This window comes from Oryx dammah, unplaced genomic scaffold, assembly GCF_014754425.2.
Source record: "Oryx dammah isolate SB20612 unplaced genomic scaffold, SCBI_Odam_1.1 HiC_scaffold_13, whole genome shotgun sequence".
Lineage (NCBI taxonomy): Eukaryota > Metazoa > Chordata > Mammalia > Artiodactyla > Bovidae > Oryx > Oryx dammah.
This window is the reverse complement of record NW_024070197.1, coordinates 38706003-38732331: the sequence shown is the minus strand read 5'-3', so window position 1 is coordinate 38732331 and position 26329 is coordinate 38706003. Positions and strand designations below refer to the sequence as shown.

Here is a 26329-nt window from a genome sequence, read left to right as displayed (position 1 = left end):
CTATTTTCCCATCGTTGTCCCAGAGCCGCTTTTAGAAAGCGGAAGGAGACAGGATAATAGAATGGGTTAGCACCTGCGTGGTGTCAAGGGAACCCGGAGAGGATGGAGTCTAAGGGCGTGAAGGCCAGGTTCCGCCCACTAGGGGCTAGGAGGAGTTACAAGCGGGAGAAAAGTGGGGAAAGGCAGGACCTGGTATCCTGAGACTAACAAATAATTGCTTGTTGGCCGAATACAGGATAAGGTTAAAGCAGCTAACCAGTATTGCGCAGTAAGTGTGCTAAACGCCTTATAGGCATCATTGCTTTAATTATTGACCGGGTCGCTATGAATATGCAGCATAACCCGTGGAATGAAGTCAAAGCAATCCTTGAGGAAAAGTTACCACCTTAAACAGGTGATTAGAAACAAGAAGGTCTGAACATTAAATGCAGAAATTAATGCAATTAAAATAAAGTTGGTTGAGTTGAATCAACAGCTGTTTTTTTTTTTTTAATAAATTCTTAGAACCGTTTTTAAAAGACAAACTGATATTTCAAGTGTGGAAGAAACATCAAATGTTGGAAACCATCATTCACTGAGCCTGTGGTGTATGAACTTCCAGTCCCTCTGATTCCAGCTTTCCTTCCAGGCTCCATGTCAGTCAGCCTACAACATTCTCTTCTCCTGTTAACCTGTTACCCTGGGTAAAGTCCAAATCCTGTTCTATATTTAAAGTCTTCAGAACTCACCAGGGGGGGCATCCAGGTTTTGTGGTGCCTGCTGTGATCAGGCTTCCCCGGTGCCTCAGGGGTGAAGAATCCTGCAATGCAGGAGCCATTGGAGACTTGAGTTAGTTGTCTGGATCAGGAAGATCCCCTGGAGAAGGATTCTTGCCTGGAGTATCCCAGGGACAGAGGAGACTGGCAGGCTACAATCTATAGGGTCTCAAAGAGTCAGACATGACTAAAGTGACTTAGCATGCACACACTGACCACTTCTATTTAAGACAGCTTTGTAATATCATTTTGTAATTAAGAGAATAGGATATTTGAGTCTTAATCATGACTGATAGAAGGATTCATAAAACATGCAACTTTACCCACATATGTGCTGCTGTTTGTACAAGTAGTACTGCTCCTTATTTGTGCCCTCCAAACACAGGGATTGATCAATTCTATTCTGCATGAGTCTTTTTTTTTTTTTTTTAAGTTTAAAAAGGAGAAAAAACATGTGGTATGTCTAACTATATACCCTGCATTATTGACTTTATTTCTGATGGGAAGGAAATTCTGTTTTGATCCAGCTTTGATGAGACTCAAATCTTCTGCTTACCTTTGCAGATTTTACAAAATCATATGAACTACTTGAATAAATTTCTAAGGCCCCTGCCAGGGCCTTTCAGGGACCCAACAAGATTAATCAAGCAAGCTGATGTAGAAAATGAAAAGTGCTTGCTTCTCTTAACTACTCATTCTCAGTGAGTATCCATGCGAAAACTGTGTTCAGTTTTTCCTTATGTGGGGGGTTCAAAAGTTTACTATGATTATGGCCTTGGCTAAGATGATTTGATGATTTGATCAAAGATATGGAGGACATAAGTGAGTGCGTTTGCTCCCATTGTAGACTTGATTTTGGCAAGCTCCTTCCAGGGGCAGACTGTGTCTTCTGGGCACATGTCCCCTCACCTACCACAGTACCAGCATGACAGATACACAATGGATGAATGAATGAATGGGCTAGTGCTAAATGGCTACCTCTGATATTGCCTTCTTTTGAAAGTAATGTAGAACAAACTTAACCTAAGACCACAGATGTCTCCCACAGAAACATGCACTAAGCACTATGCAGTCAACCCTTGAAGAGCACAGGGGTTATTAAGGTCATCAGTCCACTCCAGCAGTCAAAAATCTGTGTGTAACTTATATTGTCCCTCTGTATAGACTGCTTCCTCCATATCCCCCAGTTCTGCATTCTCAGATCCAACCAACTGTGGATCATGTAGTATTTGTTATTGAAAAAAATCAACATATAAGTGAACCCTGTAGTTCAAATCCAAGTTGTTCAAGGGTCAGCTCTATTTCTTCAAGATTGTTTTCTCTTCATCAAGAAAGCTAAGGACTAAATACATGAAAAATCTTGATATGTTGCTTCCTTCAACGATTACGATTAGAGCAAGGTGGATGAGTCAGTTTTAAAAAGTAATAAATGAAAAAAAGCAGAATTTAATGAGGTAGTAATTACGATCTAAGTAGTGTATGCAGAAGCTCAACCAATGTTAATCAGGCCATTAAAAGATGCAGAGGAGGTAAAAGTAAAGTAACTGCATGAGGTAAGAGATATGAGGTGGTCTTGAGAATCCCATTACTGTTACTATAGGATTGGCCAAAATTTTCGTTCGGGTTTTTCATACATTAGCTTGTATGGGAAAACCCTAAATGAACTTTTTGGCCAACCCAATATGAGCAGGAGGGTGGAACGAGTGCAGAAGCAGCAACCAGTTCTGTGCCAGCCCAGAATCTCTGGCCATGAACGAATTAGAGTCCTGTGTTTAGACGGAATATCTCACCTGGCGGCATAGGTGTCAAAATACTCACAAGGTTATGGGAAGTAAATCAAATACACAATGTCAGTAATCCATGTCAAACAGAGGAATACATTTCTGATTATTGTGATGTTTTGTTGTTTAAGATATTTGAAATAGTTAACCCATTTAAAGGATTAGAGGATCTGGCACTTCAAATTTAATTTGAAATGCTTAAAGGAATTTGAAACTAGACCTGTAATTATAATTTTAAAATGCTATGCAAGTTTAATTAAGTTTGTAAACAATGTTTAAAAGATTTTGATTGATTAAATCTATGAGTTTAGACTTAGATATGTTAGTGTTTGAATGCTTAGGAAGATTTCAGCAGATTTTAGATCTTTCATATTAACTATGGGAAGTGTTTGTGCAAATCAAACAGATTAAATATGTGGTTTACTTTCAATCTGTCTAAGGAAACTAGATTAAGTATGTGGGTAACGTGTATGGTTTAACCCTGAAGTCCCCAACCTCTGGGCCTCAGACCAGTATGGATACCTCCTGTCAGATCAGTGGTAGCATTAGATTAGAAATAAAGTGCACAAAAAATGCTCTTGAATCATCCTGAAACCACCCCTCCCCCCCACCTCAACACCCTCCCCCCCACCCCTGGTCCACGGAACAATTGTCTTCCATGAAACTGGTCCCTGGTGCCAAAAATTTTGGGGACTGCTGGTTTAACCCATTAAGTTTTGAATTAATTGAACATCGATCAAAGATGAACCAAAATAAATGTTCAGATTTACATACAAAACCAAACAGTCGGTAGTTGTAACAGGATTTGTAAAGACATAAGACAAATTAGACTTTTAATTATACAATTTAATAACTAAGATATTAAAAAAAAAACCACCTGGAACTGTAAAAATCCCTCTTAGTGCACAAAAGCCCTAGTTACTTGTGAAAAACCAGTGGACAGCATGTATTCATGTCAGTCTGAGACCAGAACTCCAAGCACCTGGCCAGTAAAGGACACAAGGGACTTGCCTCACACTGTAAGGCAGTTTGTTCTTCACCCCTCCTTGCTGATGGGAATGGGGAGGTATGGAGATGAGATGAGGAATTGTGCCTGGAGAGTCACCCCTTAGCTGGGAGCAAAGATGGAAGAGCACCTGAATGACTGGGGTGCTCAACTGGTAGACCGCTGAATCCTAGCTCCAGCGGTTATATCCGAAGACATTGGTAAAAGAGCCAGTGCTGGACAGATGAAGCTCCTGCTAATCTCAGAAAGAAGTTCAAAGGGGACTGTGTTGGGACTCTGCACATTTTTGTTATTTTTGAAAACTTATTTTTAAACTTACATACACTTACATAAAACTTACAAAACTTACATAACTTACATACACTTAAAAAACTTACGTAAAAGTGTACATTTTAGTACACTTTTGGGTGTGGTTTTGACAAAGTCATATAACCATCACCATGTTTAGGATACATCACCCTCAAATTCCCTCATGCTGTCTGTCCCTTTGCAGTCAAGCCCCCCAACCCCGCAATCCCCCAACCTTAACCCTTGGCAACTGTGGGTCCGTTCTCCATACCAACAGCTTTGCCTCTTCTGTGCCTCTTCTGATGCTAGGTCGCATCAGTCGTGTTCCACGAGGCTCCTCTGTCCATAGGATTCTCCAGGGAAGAATACTGGAGTGTGTTGCCATGCCCTCCTCCAGGGGAACTTCCCAATGTAGGGATCAAATCTTTGTCTCCCTCATCTCCTGCATCGCAGGCAGATTCTTTACCACCGAGCCACCAGGGAAGCTTCTTTTTCCTTAATGTCATAGAATCATCCAGCCTTTTGATACTGGCTTCTGCACTTAGAACAATGCATTTGAGATGCACATTAAAGTTTGCAGAAGATTCTGCGAAGAGTTGCTCATGCATTCCACCACCCAGTCCCCTCTGGCCAGGAATATTTTAAAACATTACTACCTCTCTGCATTCTTACTTTTGAAGGCTTCTCCATAGCATTTCAAACATTAAAAGGCATCCATTTTTCATATTTAAGATAACTTTTCCTTGTAATATTTTGGGTAAAGAACTTTAGAATTTGATTCTGAAATTATGTGATTTCATGATTGTCTGTGACTCATCATTAATTATCATGAGAAAAATAACATTTTTAAATTTTTATTTCTTGGCTGTACTGCAAGGCATGTGGGATCTTAGTTCCCTGCCCAGGGATTGAACCCACTCCCCCTGCATTGGAAGTTTGGAGTATAAACCACTGGAGCAACCAGAAAATTCCTGAAAAAAATACTTTTAAAAGCAAATACTGAATTCTCAGTTCACAGGATTGGAGTAACATCTAGTTACACTTATTTTGCAACTTTCTATATTAGAGCCAACACCCCTTCTTCAAGTCTCAAATATCCAGTAGGTTCCTGGAAAGTTCACAGACCCTGGGCATGCCTGACAGAGCCCAAGAATTCCATAGCTTAAGGCATCATGATGCGAGCCTACACCAGTAAGAGAAGGGAATAGAAGACTGCTTTTTCTGAACAATGCCCTTCCTAAAATAAAAAAAAAGAAAGAAAAAGATATGGCACAGTAATTTTTTTTTAAGATTTTATCTCACAAACATACAGATTGTGTAAAAATATTGTGCAAATTTGTTCATTGCAGCAATACTGGCAATAGTATTGGTAAGAGTCTATCCATAAAGGACTGCTTCAACTATGGTACATTACACAATGGAATAACATACAGCCATGAAAAGGGGTGAGGTAGATCTATACATGCTAGTAGTGAAAGCACAAGTTGCAGAAAAAGAATGTAAAATCTACCTTTCTGATAAAATCCATTATAATTTCAGTGTTAGTAAATGCATAGAAAAAAATTGAAAGATACACATCAAATTTGACTGTGGTTTCGTTTTCTCCCTGAACAGACATGTCTGGAGCTCCTGTTCCATTTTCTTTCACCTTTGGTGGGCTGCTGCTTCTCTCAGGAGGCTCTGAACCCAAGATCTGACCCCTTCCCCACCTTGAGACAACAAACTGAACCAGCCTCTGAGGTCAGATGCTTTTTCTGAAGTAGGGGGCCAGGGTGGATAGGGTCAGGGGATGGAATAGAATATTGAAACATGCGCAGTGGAAAGCAAAGCAGGGATTAAGGCAGCTTCCTGAGTTCATGAGAGAGAACGTCTACCTGTCACTTGAACGGCTGAGTGACTCACCTGGTTTGGAAGGAGCGGTGTAGGGAGATGAATGCTTTTGAGGCAAGGCCCGCTTTCCTGGCTCGCCACGTCTTGCTGGAATCACCTGCAGTGCCCCATCACCAAGACGGGTTCACATACCTCTTTCGTTTCTCATCTGTCCTGGAAACTGCCCTCCTCCCTCTGGCTAGAATCTGGCTCAAACTCTTCCATCTCGCTCTGTTCCTCTGTGGCCATGGGGGTCTCATTTAATGGCCCTTTCCACACTGAAAACTCACCATACGTTTCTTTTAAAACCTTTTATTCAATAATATATACTTTTAAAATTATAATATGTAACCGCCCGTCATGCCATATACGCCCCGTGCCCCCACTGGAATCTGGTCGGCTGGTTAACGTGGTCTGCTGGAAAAACAGGTGGCCACGGGACGAACCAGGGCGCGGGGGAGCAACAGTAACCAACAACCATTTCGCATACCCTTCACATTTCCCATGCTTTCTGGGTCAGGAGGAAGTCAACAGGAAGCCAAAGGCGTGAGAACCTTTTACATTCGGAAGTGAGGTTTGATATACGGTGGTGGGCTGCCCTTCGGTTGGTCTAGTTCGTGCTCGCCAAACCTGCCACCGTTTTGTGTCTGCTCACGGAACGTGATCTCTCTACACACGTTAAGACGTTTGATTTGGTTCTTGTTCTGCTTATGGAAAAGTGGGAGGAACAGCAACAGACCTGGGGAGAGACGGGAGGAGGGGAAAGACGGCATTAATCAATCTGACTGGGCGTGAAGAGAGGCCTCCACTGGCGAGTGGCTCCCTTCTGGGGAGCGCTGGAAATAGTCTACAAGCCTGACTTGCACGTGGCACTATGTGGAAAACCAGGTAAGGACTGACTGGTTTCAGGTTTCAAATAGTACCCTTTCCCATCACCACTTACAGAGGCAGTCTTGGCCCCTTCTCTGCTCTCAGGTCCAGGATGCTCATCTAGAAGCATCACTCTTGACCATCTTGGGCGAGCCCAAGCTACAAGTTCAGTAGCCCAGCTCCAGAGTCCTCATTATATCTGACCCAGTTTACTCAGGATGTCTTTGGACCAAGAATCAGATGACTGTTTACACAGGGAAAGGCCCCAGATGAATAAAGAGCAAAATGGGAGCTCAAGTATTTTTAACTCTCCCCTGAAGTAGCTGTCTGGCATGGCCTGGAAACCTTGTTCCTCTTGCCATATCCAGCACAGCAGAGTGGGTGGTTGAGATGCCAGTGGAATTCTAGAAGCAGCATCTCAGAACGGTACCACAGCAGTAATGGAAAGGACAGTGCACCTGGAAAGCTGTCATATAGAATCATCTCATAACCCACTTTCTTTGGATACAGGAAGGGTTCAACTGCTTAGTGTCTGAGAAAGGCTGCATGGTGCACAGGCCAAGAAAGAAATGACTCTTCAGCAAATGATTTTCAAGTGTCCAATTCCACCAAGGGAGCAGTGAGAACAAGGGCACCAACAAGACTCCACTGGCCACACAACAGCACGTGCTTGCCTGTGTTGCAAGGAATGGGGCTGGGGAGGTTTCCTTTCATAAATGCAGAAAACTGCCACAAAGGTTAAAGTTGTGCAGCAAAAATAGTCAACCCCAAGCAGCAGGTTCTGAGTTGTACCTGAATTCAGGAGCAAGTACCAAGAAATAGGACTGCCCCCATACCACCCTAGTTCCACCACTTCTGCTAAAGGAGTCTTCACACCAAGGTGATTGATTAACTGCAACCGCCCACCCACACATCTTCTCAATTCCAGGTTTATTCCTCCTCTCCCCCAAGGGACAGGAAGTACAAGCTTAAGGTCCTCATATGGCAGTGGCTTGTGTCCCACTTGGCAAGGCTGGTGATTGTCAGCATTTTTATTTATGAAAACAGGATTTCACATGACATTTTTCTTTCCTCTAAAGGGCAGCAGCATAGAAATTATACATCAGTCATCTAGTGATACAAAGTGGTGGTCAACGGTGTACTAAAGTACTCTTTAGTAAAGGATCACAACCCAGGCAGTGTTGCTTTTCTGCAAACAGGAGACAGTTGGCTCCGTGGTTCTGGAAGGTTTTTTCAAGCTTTCCACTGGGTGTCAAGATTTCTGTCCCAACCTCTTAGTCACCATTTACAGCAAGAAAAGCCAGCAAGTGAAAAACTGTTAATTTATTGATTCAGTGAACTTAAAAAAAAAAAAAAAAAACAATCCCCAATACATGCAGTTCAGGATTAAGTATCACATTCGCAGCACATTGTTGAGTCTCTACATAAAAGTATGTATCACCTGTATAATCCCATTCCATCACTTCCCCCAGCCTCTGTAATACCTGGTTGGGGTTATTTCCATTGACACATCCATACAGCTCCAAAGCATTTATTACTGGTTTTGAGCCAGATGTTTCCTCGCCACCTACCCTCCCCTCATCCCCACCCTGGGGTTACTTTTTAATGGCAAGATGTCACTCAGTCATAGATTAAGCTCACTGACAAACTTTGGCTTCTTGTCTGCTTATATGGACCCTGCTGTTGCTTTTGGGTTTACATCTCAATGGCCTTGACTCTGATCAGTTACTATCCACTCCTATTCATGTGCAGGAGGGCAGGTTGCCTTCTCCTGTGTATGCTTGTGCAGTAACACAGGTTTCTAGATGAATCATTAATCTGAACTGGCATTAAAGGAGACTGTCGACGGGGCTCTCTCAGATCCATTTCAATGCATATATAAAAATTCTTCCAATTGTTTGTGTCCCAAAATGATTTTGCTTCCATCCTCATCACAGCAGCACCTGGGAGAAGCTAAGTCATTTCCCTGAGTAGGCGCAGGCGGAGGCCCACAGCCGTGGGCTCTCTCTGGGACTCAGCACCTGCCTCGAGAGCACCACCGTGTGGTCCCGCTGGAACCAACCCATGGGGGTGTGCCCATCTCAGGGCGTGTTCCAGAACTTGAACTCTGTGCCCTGCCTTGCTTTCACCCCTCAAAAGTCATGTTCCTTCCTCTCAAGATCTACCTTTGCACTGTTTTATTTTTAAACTGATTCCCTGTCTTCTTTAAACAACCCCCTCTCCCGTCCTCTCTCCCTGCCCCAAGGATTACAAACTCTTCTGTCTCCTCTAAGCAATCAGATGGAGAGTACCTTTCTTCTCTGCAAGGGAATACACATGCTTTGAGCCTCTCAAGTACCGGTGTGCTGAAGAATGCCTGTGAGGGGGCCCAGCAGAGGGACCAATGTCCACACGCCTCATGGAACGGGCACTGACACCCCTCTGAGTGCTAAGAACTGGGAATGCTTGGTCTGCATTATACACTCCATGTGCACTGCTCCCACCCAGTCACCCACGCTGGCTAGCACAGGAGAGGGGTGGGCCAGCTGACAGGATCCTGGGGAGAGTGACCTGCAAGCGAACCTGATCAAAGTCTTAGCACTTCATCAGCTCTGCTCTCACCATGGGACTTCTCAGCTGAAGCCAAACCTTGCAGTTAGGCCCACTTGTGGCCACCAACCTGTGATACACCCATCTGTTATTTGGCACAGGAACCTTCTGTTCTCGCCACGCCAGGTCTATGTTCTTGAACATAGGCAGTACCTGAGATGACAGTGTAACACTACCCTGTTCCCCACATTATTTTTGCTTTTCTTTAGGAAACAGTAAATCCTTATCTTAGGCACTTTTAACCTGTTATAAGGTAATGAAGCAAACAAAATGTCTAATGAAAATTACTGAGATGAATTTAAGAAATAATATGCTAACCGGAAAGGATACTGGGTGGGTGAATCTACCATAGCTTTGTCTAGATATAAGACCAGACTCACACACACACACACACACACACTCTCATCTGTCTTTTGAATTTTCCAAAACTGCTTCCTAATCCAGGAAAAGACTAAAATCTCAGGGGAGCTAGGTCCATCTGCACACAAAATGGTTTTGGAGCTAGGAAAAGAGAAAAGGTCTGGACTAGACTCAGTTCAGTTTGGGAAAGAACCAGTCAGTCAGCCAGCCACAAGTTGGGTGTCAAGACCAGCCTTGGAAAGGAGTGAGCATTTTAAATTCAGTTATGCTTTATGTCTAAGGCATGAACAGAGGTAAAAAGTAGCGGTGGCGAAAAAGTAAATTGTATGCATAAAATGGAAAAATTACTCCTTTGCCAAGCTGCAGCCACAGAACCTGAGGACAGGCAGGTGAGCTGTGTTTGCACATACTACATCATGACGAGAGGAGAGAAAGGCAGCAGTCACCTGACCCTTCTCCGGATGCTTTTATTGCCTCTGGGGGACTCAAGCAAAACAAGCAGGGTTACTACTTCATCAAGACTCTTCAGCGGGCTCTCCCTGCCTGGTCCAGACGGGTGACTTGAAGAAAAAGAGAAGAGTGGGGGAAGGGAATGGGCGACAAGAGAGGAGATGGGTGGGGCAGGAAAGACACACAGTGACACACCTCCCTAATAAATAATAAGCAACAGCTCGGTGTTGCCTAAAAGGGCATGTCAGAAGGTGTCTGACAATCTGAAACACTTGAGTGTTGCTGCCTGCCATATCAATATAGGTTCAGCCAAGAACTGCTGTCTTGTTTCTCATTTTCAGGTAGAACAAATGTGTACATTAATATACAGGACGTGCAACGAAGGCAGGAAGCACTGGTTTGAGAACCTTAACTGAATGCATTTCCTGGCTTTGGGATCTTGTTTTATTTGTATTTTAAGTTCCCACTGACCAAATGACAAAAATATAATCTACATTTAGAGATAGGACCTGCTACCAATACCAATACAATTTTATTTGAATATGGAATGTAAAGATGCTTTCAAACAATCAATCTAACCTTATAAAAATGTATGGCATTATTAAATAGTTAATAAAGAAATCCTAAAGTGTGATGTGGTGGTAGACACCTTGAGCTCTAGCCCAGTGTGAGAGTTCCCCACAGTTGTGGCATGGCTCTGCAGCTGGGGTCAGGGGGCTGCATGCAAACCATGTTGATAACAGGTCCCCAGAGTAACATCAGCCCCCATTTTTTAAATCTTCTTAAACAAAATACAGCTTCCTTAACATGAAGGCTAGCACAATGGATCCCAATCTTTGACACTTGTCCCAGCAGCTCCACTACCTTCCCCAAGTCCCTTGTATGTTACTGTCTCTGGTCGCTTGGGTTATGGGTGGCCCTGCCCACATAATGCCAGTTTCTGCACGTGAGAAAGACTTTTCTTTGCCAACACATTCATGTATACCTATCAGAGCTCAAAAATGCAGATTACCCTGATTACAGAGGGAGACTGTTTCTCATGGGGATAAAAAGGGGTAAAGGGTAGGAAAGGAGGACTTTCCCTCCCCTGCCACCCAATTTGTCTTTCCTGAATAAATTCTAATAGGATGTTTTTATCCTCCCTCCCTGAAGACTGACTTTCCAGCTTTAGTCATAGTTGTGAACAAAAAATCTTTGTTTCAGAGATGTGCGTTAAAATAGGTGCACATACAGGGATGTGCTGGGAAATGAAGTTTTCCTTAAAAGACTGGAAAAAGAAAAAAGCTACATGAAAAAAATAGCAACAAGATTTTAAGGTTAGGCAAATCAACGAAGGTTACAGTAAGCTCCAAGTTATGCAACTTAGCATTCAACTTTTGATGGAACAGATGGACCTGTCCGAGGCATCACAAGGTTTAAAGTAATGCCTCCTGACATCAAATGGGACTCTGGTGAGAGTGACTGCAGTTTGCTCCCAAATGAATACACTTAGAAGAAAACGGCAGGGATGAGGTACATTTCCCAGAGAGCTCATGTCATTAAAAAAAAGAAAAAAGAAAAAAAAAAATACATAAAACATGAATCTGTAAAAGAGTTTAGAAAAAAAAGAATACTGTCACTGTTTTAGTATCTCCTTTTCATAAATGAGGCTGGTGTGTCAGTTCAGACTGCTGACATTTTGCTAAAACTTGAGCCTGAATCTCACCAAAGGAAACCCAGACCGCAGTGGAATAGATAGGAAGTCAGATATTCAGAGCTTGTTGACTTCAACAGGTTAATTCAACAGTGGTCTCCTGTTAAATAAAGGAAATGTACAACAACTCCGAGTCTCTCATCTCCCATGCATTCCAAAGGGAGAGTCCCCCTCAGATTCTCAACTATGTGCATCGTCAGGCTGCCCAATGGCAGCTCCCTGTAGACTAGTGCTGGGGAGTTTCTTTTTGACAGACTTTTAGGTCTTTACTCTTCTTTGCGTTTAGAAGGAATGGCTAGAATCTCTTTTTATCACACTGTAGTTTTCCTTCAAGGTTTGTGTTTGGTTGGTCGGTCTTATTGGCAAGCATCAGTGCTGCATTACCCGTCGCTCTCCAGCCTTCACCGGGCCGCCGTGAGACCGCTGGGAAGCACAGCGTTGTCTGCACAAGGCTGGGACTGCTCCTTCACCACAGGGTCTGTAAGAAACCAGGAAAACACTCAGCAGGGGCAGGACCAGCTGGGCTAGGGCTGGGGCAGACCCAACCTTCCTCAGTGAGGCAGAAAGACAGGAAACCAGGGCTGAGAGGGCAACAGAGGTCACAGATGCTGAGAGATGACTGGCGGACACTCTCACAGTCAGCTCATAGCTCTTCAGAGTACAAGTGCGACTGCTGAGGTTTAGGGAAAAGAGAGGCACAGAAACACCCACTGTCCACTGTTCAAAATTTCTACTGATTTTCTTATGTGTTATTTTCCTTGAATACTAATGACATATCCAACTCCTAATTTCTTCAAAGTACGTGTGATAATAAACACTTCAGAGAATGGAAAGGGTGAATAAAAGGAACCATTAGAAGATCTATGGATTTTAAGCAACAGCATAAAAAAATTTTTTTGGAAGTATACCATGTATTTGGAAAAGCAGACAGATCATGATTTGTATAATATAAACATCAGTGTTCTTAATCCAATCAAACTCAGAGGGTAAAAATAGCTTTCTGTGATGGAACCTGGAGAGACGACATCCAGTTGCACTTGAAGAATGAAGAGTAAGATTTTTTTTTTAATCTGCTTTTGACTACAGTTCATGGGCAAGCAGGCGCACAACCAGAGAGCATGAATTCTTTGGGCAAGATTTACTTAATCTCCAGAGGGGGAAAAAAGGAGGAGGAAAGATATCGAGGAAAGATAGCGTACTGGTTAAGCAAGAGACAGGTTGAAAGGTCTAATCTTGCTTCAGAGAGAAAACTACGACAGGTCACTTAACCTCCCTTATGCTCAAGTCTCCTCTGTGACTGGACTAAATGACCTCACATTGTCTCCAATGAAAGTCTGGGACATACTTTATCAGAGGGAGAATCACGTGCATGCAGATAAATAAGCAGTCACATAAACTGACTATACAGACATACTTCAAAGTGAGACCTAAGAAGTCAGTAATACAGATAGGGTCTTAGTGAGGTCTTTCCATACTTGCTATCCTTTCCTCAAATTCCTTGTATTTAACTAACTTCCTTCTTTAAAAATATGCTATGATCACCTTATTATTTTCAACAAGTCACTTGTTTTTTTGGAGGGGAAAAAATGTTTGATTAGGTTTCCACACAAATGTCTATATTTTAAAACTAAATTTTAGATACTTCTGATCTATCAACTTGGGGGTCACAGGCAATGGTCAAACAGACCTGACTCAGGGGAACTATAGCAATGAACAAGCAAACACCTGTAAGCATCAAGAAACCGATCTGCAGAGTTATTTCAACAGTCTAGAATTGATGGGGCCAAAACCCAAGGACAATTCATCCAAATTTCCAGAATTCTCTTGTCTGGCCTCAAAGATAGAAGGTGGAGGAATTTCCCTTTGACAAGCCAGGCCCCTGGAGACTCACAGAAGTATGGGTGCTCCATGGCCTCTTTGGCAGTCAGTCTCTGTTGATGGTCATATCGCAGAAGTTTGTCCAGAAGATCTAGGGCCTCAGGGCTGACGAGGTGTCTGTTCTCACTATGGATAAAATTTTCCCAGCGTTTCCGTGAATGTCTGAGAAGAAAAGTAAAGCATTAGTATTCTGAGATTAAATATCACAAAAATCCTTTTTAGGGCTAAAGCCAGCAAACTCTTAGAGTATTGCACTGATTAAAAGCTGGTTAAACCTCACTGTTATTGGTACCACTTGTCACGCCCCTACCCACCAGCACCCTCAAAACAAAACAGTACTCTGAGATGGATACATAATTAATTAAAATGTCTACATTTGGTGCAAAATTTGTGGAACCTTTCTAGATAATGTTTTATGCGTCAGGCTTTGAGTCAATTCTGGGTGAGGCATGGAAGTAGGTGAGTAATCTTTATTGTTTAGCAGATACATTTAGAGAGCTGGCCGCAGAAACATGGAGGCTCCATAAAATTACTCTCTGAAAATCGTCAACACAACATTTACTTCTCAACACCATTGTACTGTATCTGAAAATATGCTTTAAAACTTGCTCTTACAGAAAATCCATTATACAGAATAAGAAGAAACTATAACTCTCTTATTCAAAGAAGAATCACAGCATTCTAAGATTCTGCATTAAAATAAGCAGATGCTGTTCGAGAAAGTTCTTTCCTGTGGCACGATTTTTGTCTTCCATTTTCTATTAACAGGTTATCTCTTAGAGAAGTAAAATGATTAGAAGACAGATGTAAACAATGCTAAAATAGCTCAAGTTAAAATATATATGGCGGAAAAAAAGAATATCTCAATTCTGATATAATTAGAAAGGGGAAAGCGCTTCAGAAAGTGATTTCGGCTACCCTTTCCCCTGCGATAAATTAAGAGCCTCTTTCTCTCTCTCTTACTTACTGTCCCAGAATATCGTTGAAGTGCGGATCTAGGTCTATGTGATACTTCTTCAGATACCCATACAGCTCATCTGTACCCAGAACCTTGGCAATGCGAACAAGCTGAAACACAAAACAAACTGACCAAATCACTGAGCACAGAACTCACTGGAAGCCCGCAGGGATGCTGGACCAAGGAATTAGAAGGCTTCCACATCACTACATTTCCAGGGAACAGATACAGATCTGAGCCCAGGGCAGACAGGCAGCAGACTCACGGACATGAAGTTCACATGAACGCACATTTTCAAAATGCCTTTAAAAGGATAACACAACTTATGACAATAATCTTTTAGAAGCTGATGATTATGGGGACATAAAACCTAATACCTATGGGCTTCTCTGGTGGTCCAGTGGTTGAGAATCTGCGTGCCAGTGCGAGGAATGTGGGTTCGATCCCTGGTCCCTGAGTATCCCACATGCCATGCAGCAACTAAGCCCATGAGCCACAACTACTGAGCCTGTGCTCTAGAGCCCGAGAACTGCAACTACGGAAGCCCACATGCCCTAGAGCTGTGCTCTGCAACAAGAGAAGCTACCACAATGAGAAGCCCGCGCACCAAAGTGACAGAGTAGCCTCCGCTCTCTGCAATCAGAGAAAGGCCATGTGCAGCAATGAGGACCCAGCACAGCCTAAAAACAAACAAAAAACAAAACCAAACAAATAGAATCTTGTACAAGGAGGTACTTAGCTCTTTTATAGACTCAACTTGGAAGTTGGGCATAACACAGCACTGTCTGTCTCTATCTTTGGGACCATAGATAAGATTCTGTGAAATTCTTTACCCTGAAGAAAAGCTTACACTGAGTGGTATTTAGGGGCTCAACAACAGCATTCCTATCAAGATGCTATTTTCTTGGCATCTGCCCAAAATGGATGGGAGTCAGATGGGTGTTTGCTTACCTGGTCATAGTTATCCTGTCCATGAAAGAAGGGCTCCTTTCGAAAGATCATGCTCGCTAACATACAGCCCAAACTCCACATATCCAAGCTATAATCATACATCTATGGAAATAAAGAAGGGGGTTACAAATGTAACCTGAGTTTCTAATCTTCTATAGATATTTTAAAATTCAAAGCCAAAAAAAGTAGCTGAGACAAATCCATCATTATCATTTTATCATTTTGGGGTAGAATATAGACTGGATTTTGAATATAACCAAACTGACTATAAATAAAAACCAGGAAAACAAAAAAGCCAGGAAAAGCCCTAAGCAAATGTAAGAAGAACTCAGTGATGCCTCATTAACAGCTTTACCTGGTAGTCCACAAGGAGCTCTGGTCCCTTGAAGTACCTGGAGGCTACTCGGACATTGTACTCCTGGGCGGGATGATAGAATTCTGCCAGACCCCAGTCTATCAGTCGCAGCTATAAATACGACAGAAACAAAACATGTGAAAGAAGTGTCTCCAGATGCCTCTGTCTTACAACAAGGCCACATCCCATTTGATAATCTTTGGCCACATAAAAAATGTTATCAAGTGCACTGGCTTTTAAAAAGGCACATGTACCTTCTGGGAACTGCTAAGAGGTCATTTCTAGAGCAGAGCACTTGGTTGGAATCTTAGTTGTTTTTCCTTAACATTTAAATTATCCTGGCTTATCATTTCTCTCGATCAATAAAGCTTAAGCTTGTCTTCTGTGCCCATAACCAGCTGCAAGTGTTAACACATCCCTCATTACTCACAGTTTCCATTATAAGCTCTAGTCGTAACAGAAAGGGTTGCCCCACTCCAGGATTGAAGCACTGTTCTAGCTCTTCACTAATCTAACACTAGTTGATTCATTTACTCACCAGTCAGGGACAATCAGAACTGAGTTTCAAAAACAGGAGGGCCCCATGTGTACTTTTAAGGCCAGGCAGATTGGTCTGAGGGTCATTAAGAAAGGAAGTAAAAATCACCAGCTGTAGTTTCTTTTTGAGGCCCTCTAGGAAAACCATGACCATAGCAAACAAGCGACTACAGTTAGGGTCAGCTGTCTACTTTCCTTATGTGCTACGCTTATGTGAAGTAGAAACCAACACTGGAGTCTAGAGCAGTAACAGTGTCATAAGTCTGCCAAAGGAAACAGCATGGGTCTTTAGAAACCACCTAGGTACTGGCCAGAGTTTGGGTCGAGCCTTCCAATGAAAGGCCGCTGCCTGGCTGTAATGGTACCTTTTTCTGCTGGTGATCTATCATGACATTGTGAGGTTTCACATCCCTGTGCATGATTCCCTTGCTGTGGCAGTAATCCAGAGCCTATTAGATGAGAAAGCACAGAGAAAAGTAAGCAAACCCTCAATCACCCGTGCCCCCCAGTGCAAGTATATGCTCATTGTGACAGCTTGATTTGAACACAATCTCCCAAAGGGTAGTCTTACTGTCTGTAGTAAAAGAGAAAAAACATGCTTCAGGAGGCACCCCTTGCTCCCTGGGCACACTATGCTGGCAGCTGGTAGAAAGGGGGCTGTGGAGAGGATACCAAGGGCTATTATAGAAGTTTCTTTAAAAGGGGGATGATATATTAATACTTATTCAGGCACTTCTCTCCTACTTGGCGCTGGTAGCAACAGACCAGCCACCTGGATTTAGAAATCATATGTTGGCTTAATTTGAAGTTTAATTAATTTAGTTTAAAACCAGACTGAGGAACCACACTGGAGTCACTTCTCATAATAGTTCAAACAACACATGAAGGATCCACATGGACATGAAAAATGACATCCCAATCTTATCTGCAACACGGCTAGTCGTTCAGGTAAGTGCCCCATATGAGTTTTCTAGATTAACATGTCTTCTAATATTAGTATTGTCCTTAAAAACAATCCCTGAGCCAGTTGGGCTTCACAAATTATGATTATGACTCTAAGGGAGAAAATTGCTTCCTATATGATCACTGATATGGAGCTAAGTTTTTTAAATGTACAAGTCAATGGTTTTTTAGTAAATTCCTCAAGTTGTGCCACCATGACTACAATCCAGTTTTAGAATTTTTTCATCATCCCAAGAACTCCCTTAAGCTTCCAATCCTGTCTGCCGCCTCCTTTCCTCTCCTCCCAACCACTACTCTACCACTTGTACTACAGGTCTGCCTTTTCTGGATCTTCATAAAATGAAGTGATACAATGTAAGTACTTTATCTTCTCTTATGCAGCACAATTTTCCTAAGATTTACCCATGTTGCTTTGCTGAATCCCTGGCTTCTCCCCACAAGATGCCAACAGTATCCCTCCAATTGTGAGAACCAAAAATGGCTCCAGACATTGCCAAACATTCTGAGGGACAAAGTGAGCCAGACTGAGGACCGCTGGGATTAGAATAGCAAGGGCACTGTACTAGGAATATATGAGCCAGAATATGACCCATACAACCAGCGCTCTAGGAATATGCAAATTTGCTTTTCCCAGACACAAAAGAGTATACAGTATATGACGCTTTTCACATGAAGGTCAAGAACAGGTGAAACCAAACTATGGTGGAAAAGGTGAGAATATAATCTATGCAGGGAGAGAAATCTTCTGTAACTGCACTGTCCTATATGGTACTTCAATTTAATTTTTCTCTTTGTCTTGTTTTCTATCAACAGTGGCAGCAAGACTCCACATTGGCTCTGGGGCAGTGTGTAGGGAAGCAGGGCTCCTGAGGACACACTGCCCTAAACCTGAACCAGGAGCTTGGACAGGAAGCCTGAGTGAGTCACCAAGCAATCACTCTGCAGCCCTGGACCTCAGTTCCTTCAATATTTTCTACACTTCTTCCCTATCCCTATTTTTCCCCGTCTTTGAGAAAACTTAGCAAGTGCTGATTCTGTCATTTTGCCCAGTCTTTGCCCAAAGGAATAAACTAATTAGGACCACAATACCTAAGGTGTGAAAAATACCTGAAGAAAGCAACAGCTGAACAAATATAGTAAGGGGATGAATTTTTTCACCAAGTTCACTATTTGGCTTCCCTGTGGAGGTACTGACTGCTCTTAAATTCCTTGGGGGAATTATTTCAATTTAAAAACCTGATAGTTTCTGACCATTAGGCATGAAAGATGTTTTTCAAGTTTCATCTGGGATTCTCTGCCTCATTAGCAGAAAGTATGACCCCCACCGTGTAGCTGCTGCCTCCAGAAGGCAGAGAGGGCATCAGGCACTGGGGGCCACTGAAATGACAAACCTGCAAAGACGTGTATTATTACTGTTATTGGGACGCTGTGACCTAATATAAGGACACCTCTACATTCTTCCAGAGGTTCTTAAATTGAGATTCATGCATTCCATCCTAAAACTTTATGTAATGTTATATGTATATTTTTATATGCATGAGGGTGGCTCAGTTTTCATTAGGTTCTTCATGACCCCTGACCGTAAAAAAACATTAGTCTACTCCATTGTACAAACCTTTTTAGAATTCTTAAGTTTTTACCTAGACAAACTAAAAAAGATCATTCCTTAGTCAATCAATAACATCTGAAAATTTCAGTCCTGGGATTAGTAAGTCTCCTAGAAAATCCATTCATCGCCTCTCCTTGCATGTCACCATTAATTAGCCAGGGCTAAACACGTAGGTTACAGGGTAGGTTGACTCATATAAGAAAGGGACTATGGGGACTTCCCTGGTGGACCAGTGGTTAAGACTCCAAGCTGCCAATGCAGGAGGCCTGGGTTCGATCCCTGCTCGGGGAACTGGATCCCACATGCTGCAACTAAAGATTCTGCATGTGGTAAAGAAGGTTCCACATGCTAAGACCCAGTGCAGCCAAATAAATAAAAAGTTTTTTTTTTTAAAAAAGAAAGGGACTATGAGAAATGGCAACAATAGGATGCCTGTAAAATGTCCACCATCCTTGTATGCATGTCCTTCCATGATGTAACTTAACGCTCTGCCCATGAAAAAGTAGCATCTACTACTTCACCCTTTGAATCCAGGCCTGGCCACGTGCCTTGCTTTGGCCAGTAGGGCATTAGTAAATGTAACAAAAGCAGAGGCTTGTAAAGAGCTTACATATATCAAGGTTTGCCCTCTCTTGTTGTTGGGACTTGAGACCGCCATGGCAAGTAGCCCAAACCAACTTTCTGAAGGATGAAACCTCAAGCTACACTGGCTGCTATCCCAGCCTGGACCTTCTTGCCCTAGTCAAGCTGACCCAGATCAAAAGACCCACCCATCCAATCCAGTGAATTATGGCAAATAAACTGTTTTCCAAAAGTCACTAAGTTTGGGGTGATTTGATATGTATTGAAAACTAATAAGCATTAATTAAACAGCAAAAAACAAAACAATTAAAAACCAAGAACCAACAAGAGTTATGAAGACAGAGATTCTAATCTGTGGTATACTGTTCCCAGTACCCCTAACCTGGCCATTTTTCTCAGGTCCACTGTAAAGTTTCTATGTAAAGATCCCACAATGAAGGCCTCAGTAAGTTACGCACCCACCCCCACCTCAAACCCATTAAATTCTCTGGGTGTCAAGATATATTCTTCTTGAGTTCTATTATGTCCTCTCAAAAAACTCTTTTATGAATAATCCTGAAAAAAATTCACTGTTTATGACTGTTACTTACTTTAAGTAGTTCATACATATAAAACCGGATATCAAAGTCTGTCAGGATCTGGTACAGTTGCTGGAATGGATTTCAGAAAACAGAAAGTTAATTTAGTCTTACTGCCTGGTGCTATCCTGAAGTTTGTCATTATTCTCGGTAAACTTGGTGCTTATGTCACTCAAGAACCCCAGAACCTCTTGCTACCTGATTTGGAACAAATGAAGGCAAAGACTAAAGACAAAGGTCTAATATTTCAGTCTTCAGAAGAAAAAATGAAAGAAATTCCAAAGGCATTAAACCCATTTACACCAACTTGGATCTTTTAAAAACTTGTGTAAGTGCTCCATGATTTCAACAGTCACAATTACATTATTATAGAGGTGAAGTCCAAGTTGTCCAATTGTCCTCATATTCTTAATGAACTTCAAGCAAATGACTCCCACTGCAGCACCACAGTTTAGAGAACTGAGTTCTCAGTGGACAGTAGAACCTGGAAAACTTCATCAGCCCACATGGTAAAACGGTGACAAGACAGACCACGAGGAAAATGAACTGCTATAGCATCTGGAGAGGGCAAGAGACTTAACGAAATAAAAAAAAGAAAAAACCCTCCAATCCTCCAAAAATCAGTTTCAGGCTGGAAAAAAGAACACTTTATGGGCGAAAACTGATAGTAACTAAAGATGCAGAATGTTTGAGGTGCGGGGGAGGAGTGGTAGGGTGAAATGTTAAAAAAAAAAAAAAGAAGGAAAGGAGGGAGGGAGGGATGGATATGGGTTCTGAAAATGATTCCAGGCCTAACTGACACAAATGACAGTTTTCATAACGGGTAATTCAAAGTTTGTTTTGGATTGAGAATTTTGTTTGTTTAAATGTCGATTTCTAAGAGACAGAATAGAATCTAGCATATCCAGGTTCATTTAAATCATCACAAACCCCTGTTGGAAACTGTATTATTATTATTTAGACAATAAATAATAACTCTTTTCCCATCAGTTCAAGCCACATCTTCTATGAATCAGTACACCTTTATCGAACCTATTTTGTTTCTCTATTGGAAGACTCAAGCCACGTAGGGACTCTCTTCAAGGGGAACAGAACAGTGTATATACAGTGCGTCTGTGTAAAAGGGGGGGAAACTACAACATATGAGTATTTGTATCTGCAAGAATGTCTATTCATTGTGTATCACTTTATATTAATATTTTGCTAAGTTGCTTCAGTTGTGTCTGACTCTTTGTGACCCCATAGACAGCAGCCCACCAGGCTTCTCTGTCCATGGAATTCTCCAGGCAAGAATAGTGGAGTGGGCTGCCATTTCCTCCTCCAGGGGATCTTATCAACCCAGGGATCAAACCCACGACTCATGTCTCTTGCACTGGCAGGTGGGTTCTTTACCACTAGCACCACCTGGGAAGCCCATATATTAATATTTTAAATCTATGTAAACATACTACCTGTTTGAAAAAATTTTTTAGGAAAAAAATTTCCAAGAATCAAACCTAACATTTTCTACCACCAGGACTTAGTCTCTTTCTCAAATTTCCTCTTTTAAGTATAAGTAACTCTCCCTCCAGTTTAGTAAGAGTATCTAATTCACTCAGAGCACCACAGAGAATGAAAACATCCTTCCCAGTACACTGGTGGTGCCTTGGAGCTGCTCCACTACTGGAGTTTGACCCTGCTTGGACAGAACCATTTTCAGGCCCAATGGCATGAACATGCCACTACTTCTGCTCAGGACAGACTCACTCATAACAAAACACCCAGGCATTTTGTTCTCCCCCAAGTCTGCATAGCAAGAAAGGCTTCTCAGAAGCACACCAACAGACAGCCTATATGTACAGACACAGGCCGGGGATACCATCTCCTTGAGTGCCAAATCAGCTCTTCCTCTGAGAGTTAAGGAGATCATACCCACAGATGGTGCCAAGTAAACCTCAAGTCAATAAACAGACCATGAAAGTGGAAAGAGCATTTTCTAATAATCCTCAGAGGGCTAGAATATTCTATTTCCAGGAAACAAATGTGGGCTATTATTTGGATCTTTATCATGCACGGAAGGCTTTCCTTTTGTACCATGCGGTGTCCATACCAAGCAATAGCGTAAGGCGTAAAACAAACGTCCTTGGACTGCCAGCATAGTATTTCCAGCTACTCCAACTCGTATCACTTTTAATGCAATATTGATACAAAAAACACCTGTTGACTATAGTGTTTAGTCTAACGCATCACAAAGTCCTGATTGACATTCCCTCTCATTTTTCAGCTCTGGGAAGGAAGAGACCAAACCACACCTGTAACAGGACTCAAGAGTCAGAGTCGGGCTTCCTCCAGCTTTTGTAGCTCTCTCTTCACTGAAGCCCTGAGGAATCTCCCACTCTGATCAAACAAACCCGTGTTTTTCACCTCTGTTCTTCCCTCTGGCAAATCCAGAATGCCTGCCCGGCTACCTGAGCCGGTGGCGTCCTAACCACTCTACCCAGGCTCCCCAGAGCCCACCGCGGTCTCCTCCTCTTCTGAATTCCCAGCAGGCCACTGTTCTCTGGGGCGCTCACAGGACACGGACAGCAGCAGTGTCCCACGTTAACCGTCTGCACCTGGGCTCTGGCAGTGACCTGGAATTCTCAAGATACTTTCTCCCTCTGCTGTGAACAGTGAGAGGCTTCTTCACTTTGCCCACACGCCGAGTCCTATGCTGCCACCCCTGCAATATCACATGCATATGCGTGAGGGGTCAAATGGGTGCCGTGGCTGCTGGCAGTCACTGATCTGGTGACTCAAGACCTCTGAACTTTCCCTCCCCCAACCAAGCATGTCAAGGTACAATCATGATAACCAGGTACAACTCTGTCTATATTCTAAGTCCCTGCATAGCAGAATGACATGTTTTATGTACCTCACACCACGTGTGGCATTTCTGTGCTTGCACACAGAAGGCGGTCAATAAATATGTCTTTGATGATGCTCACTAGTCAACAGAACAGAATTAAAACCGTCTTCAAGAAACACTAGTACTAAGGCTTCATGACAAATTAGGAAGAGAAATTTCACAAGAACCATACTTCTCCTCCACTCTTCTTAGCTAACGTGGAGAACACTAACTAACCAACTGCCAAATACTGACAGGAAGTTAGTTTTACTTACATTTTCATAAAGTAAGTGACCTTGGAAAACAAAACAACCCTACGCTTCCTGGAAGTCTACGAAGGTGCTGAGGAAGAAACTATTCACCAACCCTACTTTGGTTCCAAAGCCTCAAACACACTGGCATTGACCTACAAGTCAGTTACACACCAGGACTATTCAAAGGGCCCAAGGCCCAAGGCAGAAATTTCCTGGGCCTTTTAATTAACCTCAGAAAGTCTGAGAAGAATGGGAAAAATGAAATCTGCTTAAGAGAATCACAGTGCCCTCTTGATGGAGAAGGAAATGACAACCCACTCCAGTGTTCTTGCCTGGAGAATCCCACGGACAGAGGAGCTTGGCAGGCTACAGTCCACGGGATAGCAAGAGTCGGACACGACTTAGAGACTAAACCAATCACTTGATATAAAACCAACACCAAGAAAGGAACGGCCACAAGGGGGCCTCACTCATGCCGTCCACACACAGACAGTTCTTGACGTCTGGTCACAGTGCAGCTTCAGATTCCAAGCCTCCATTCCTGACAACCGTCATTCAAGAGGAATTCTCACCTCAAGAAGGTTCACAACCAGACACGGGAATCACCAACACAGCAAACTCTCACCTTACACACACAGTCTGCACATTCCCTGCCGCACATGGCTTGGTCTACATCCAGAAACCAGTGGTCCCCGTGAAGGGAGAAGAGAAAGTGAGGGGAGTGTGAAAGTGAAAGGTGTCGAATGCAGCAGGCACTGTTTACACACAATCCCAAAAGCCAGAATGAAACCAAGGGCAACATTTTTTAGAAATTTAAGGAAGCAGAACAAATCATTAATCAAGCACATCAAAGTTACCACAAATTACCTGAAAATGCCTTACAGAGAAATAACAAAATGTCAATCATCTATATAAAAGTAAATTTTGTTCCCCCAATTAAGGAAACTTCTAGTCTGTGAATGCACCATCTCCACATCAAACCTTAACAGCATTAACAAGGCCTCAAGATAATCAGGTAGTCAAGGCCTAATTTTACGTGAGTGATATGACATTTTCCATGGATTAATATGGGTCTACCATCTTCTCAGGATGGAATCCATTTGGGATGTCTTATAAATTTTTTAAATGCCCAAATGATATATCTTTTACTTAAAATGCATATTCACTTTTATTTACATTTTTCCAAAGGCATGGATAACTGAGACCCATGTCTCAACAAAAACCCTTTCTACCTTAAAACAGTACCTTAGCTTTCTTGAGACAATTTTGAGTTTGGGAGTTTTCTATAACTACTCATTCCAATTTCGAGAAACTGGCTTTTTCTATTCACTTGTTTTCAAGTTTTGTCTTGTATTCTAAATATCACCATGTATCTTTTATCATCATTTTGACATATATGAATCAAAACTGATTATTTTAAGGAGAAACTACCAAACCATTACCTCTACCACAAAATAAAATATCAAAGGAAAAAAAATCAGCAAGGCCATAGAAAATTTGAATAAGATCTAAATTAACAAGCTTGATATAAAAAATGACCATGTACCAAAGCCACAAAGTAACCATAAACAAATCCCAAATATCAAAATTATAGAGATGTTTTCTGGACACAATGCAATCAATAAGGAAACAATTAAAAGAATCTTTTTTTGGGGGGGGGTTGGGGGAGAGAGGTCATGCCATTCGGGCATGTGGGATCTTAGTTTCCCCACCAGGGATCCAACCTGTGCCCCTCTGCAGTGGAAGCTCGAAGTCTTAACCACTGAACCACCAGGGAAGTCCCAAGAATCATTTAAAATACAAAACAAACAAAAAAGCCAAGCGGATCCTGAATGGACATTTCCAGGACAATAATTACTGGGAAACTTTTGAATATAAACTCTATACTGTATATTAGATGGCATTATTATATAAAATTCTTAAGAGTACTAACAGTATTGTGGTTATGTAGGAAAATGGCCTACCTAGTTCCAGGGCTGGCATTTCTGAGAGTGAAGTATCGCGATGTTTACAACTGTACTCTAAGATAATTTCAACAAAAAGATAGAAGGTAGGGAGGAGGAGAGGGAGAAATAACTACCAATGTGGCAAAACAGTACCGACTGGTAATCTAGGTAATGAAAGGGTATTAACTGTGCTACTGTTCTCAATTTTCAGCAGATTTTTAAATTTTCAAAGTGAAAAGGTTTGAGGGAAAAATTCCAAATCCACAAGTTTGGAATTTGTACTTGTAGTCTGAAAACTATATAGGCATGAGTTACATAACCATTGAATGTGGCTAAAATGGTGCTCAGGGTTGTATAGACTTAAAGCACACTTACTACCAACCAAGACAGACAGAAACAAATCAAATGAGCTGACTTCAACTCAAGAAGTTAACAGGAAAAATAGTGAAAACCCAAAAAAGAAAATAAGAAAGAAGAAAATAATTAATACAAGGGCAGAAACAGAATGAAATAAACAACAAAAACTATCTGAACAAACCAAAAGCTGATTTTATTGAAAGCATTACTAAGAGATCACTAACAATCTGAAGTTTTTAAAAAAAGATGAAAAAGAAAGTAAAGGTACAAATAATATTACAAATGTAAAGGAAGGCATAATTACAGGCACACTAAAATTTTAAGTTCTAAGAGAATGCTGTCAATAACTTTATGTGAATATAATTTAGACAGCTTTAGAAATAATTATCTAAATAGACCTAGGAAGATATATAAAACTGGAATAAAACTTTAACCAAGAGTATATTTTAAAAAGGAAAGTGTAGTCCAAAGTCTCTTCTCCCCACCTCAGAAGACACCTAGATCATTCCCATTTTATGTAAATTTTCAGAGAACAGAAAGGAAAAGTTATCTAACTTATGAATTGGTACAATTTTGACAGCAAAATCAGAAAGACTGTAAAATAAATAAAAACCTTTCCTAATAAGATGGACACAGGACAAAACAAAAAGCCTGACGAACACAGACATTAAATCAACCAATTTCCCCACTTAAGGCCAGTTTACTATCCAGAAAAAAAGTGATTTTCCTGTTGCAGTCTGCTCTTCCAAAACACACATATGCTACCTGATACTTAAGATCTTTTAAGTTGACTATGATGGCATGGCTTGAACATTCAAAAAGGACCTCCAGTTT

At 41.8% G+C, this 26329-nt stretch overlaps 1 protein-coding gene and 1 long non-coding RNA gene across 3 annotated transcripts in view; one reads left to right on the top strand and one right to left on the bottom strand.

Annotated features, from left to right (window-relative positions):
* Positions 1-2: 2 nt before the first annotated feature.
* Positions 3-20364, top strand: LOC120873121. Its single transcript, XR_005723385.1, has 5 exons — positions 3-394; positions 1320-1456; positions 5445-5570; positions 17174-17288; positions 18117-20364. It is a non-coding gene; the product is annotated as an uncharacterized LOC120873121 (long non-coding RNA).
* Positions 5996-26329, bottom strand: part of CSNK2A2 (casein kinase 2 alpha 2) — a 35510-nt gene continuing 15176 nt past the window's right edge. The window contains exons 5-12 of one of the 2 annotated variants that reach the window (XM_040253882.1): positions 20085-20144; positions 16706-16789; positions 15804-15914; positions 15449-15550; positions 14507-14607; positions 13553-13701; positions 12046-12139; positions 5996-6438 (exon numbers count right to left, since the gene is read on the bottom strand). In XM_040253882.1, the coding sequence (XP_040109816.1) occupies positions 12063-12139; positions 13553-13701; positions 14507-14607; positions 15449-15550; positions 15804-15914; positions 16706-16789; positions 20085-20144 (684 nt within the window). In that variant the 3' untranslated portion in view covers positions 5996-6438; positions 12046-12062. The remainder of the gene's footprint in view (positions 6439-12045; positions 12140-13552; positions 13702-14506; positions 14608-15448; positions 15551-15803; positions 15915-16705; positions 16790-20084; positions 20145-26329) is intronic. The other variant, XM_040253883.1, reaches the window with a different exon arrangement.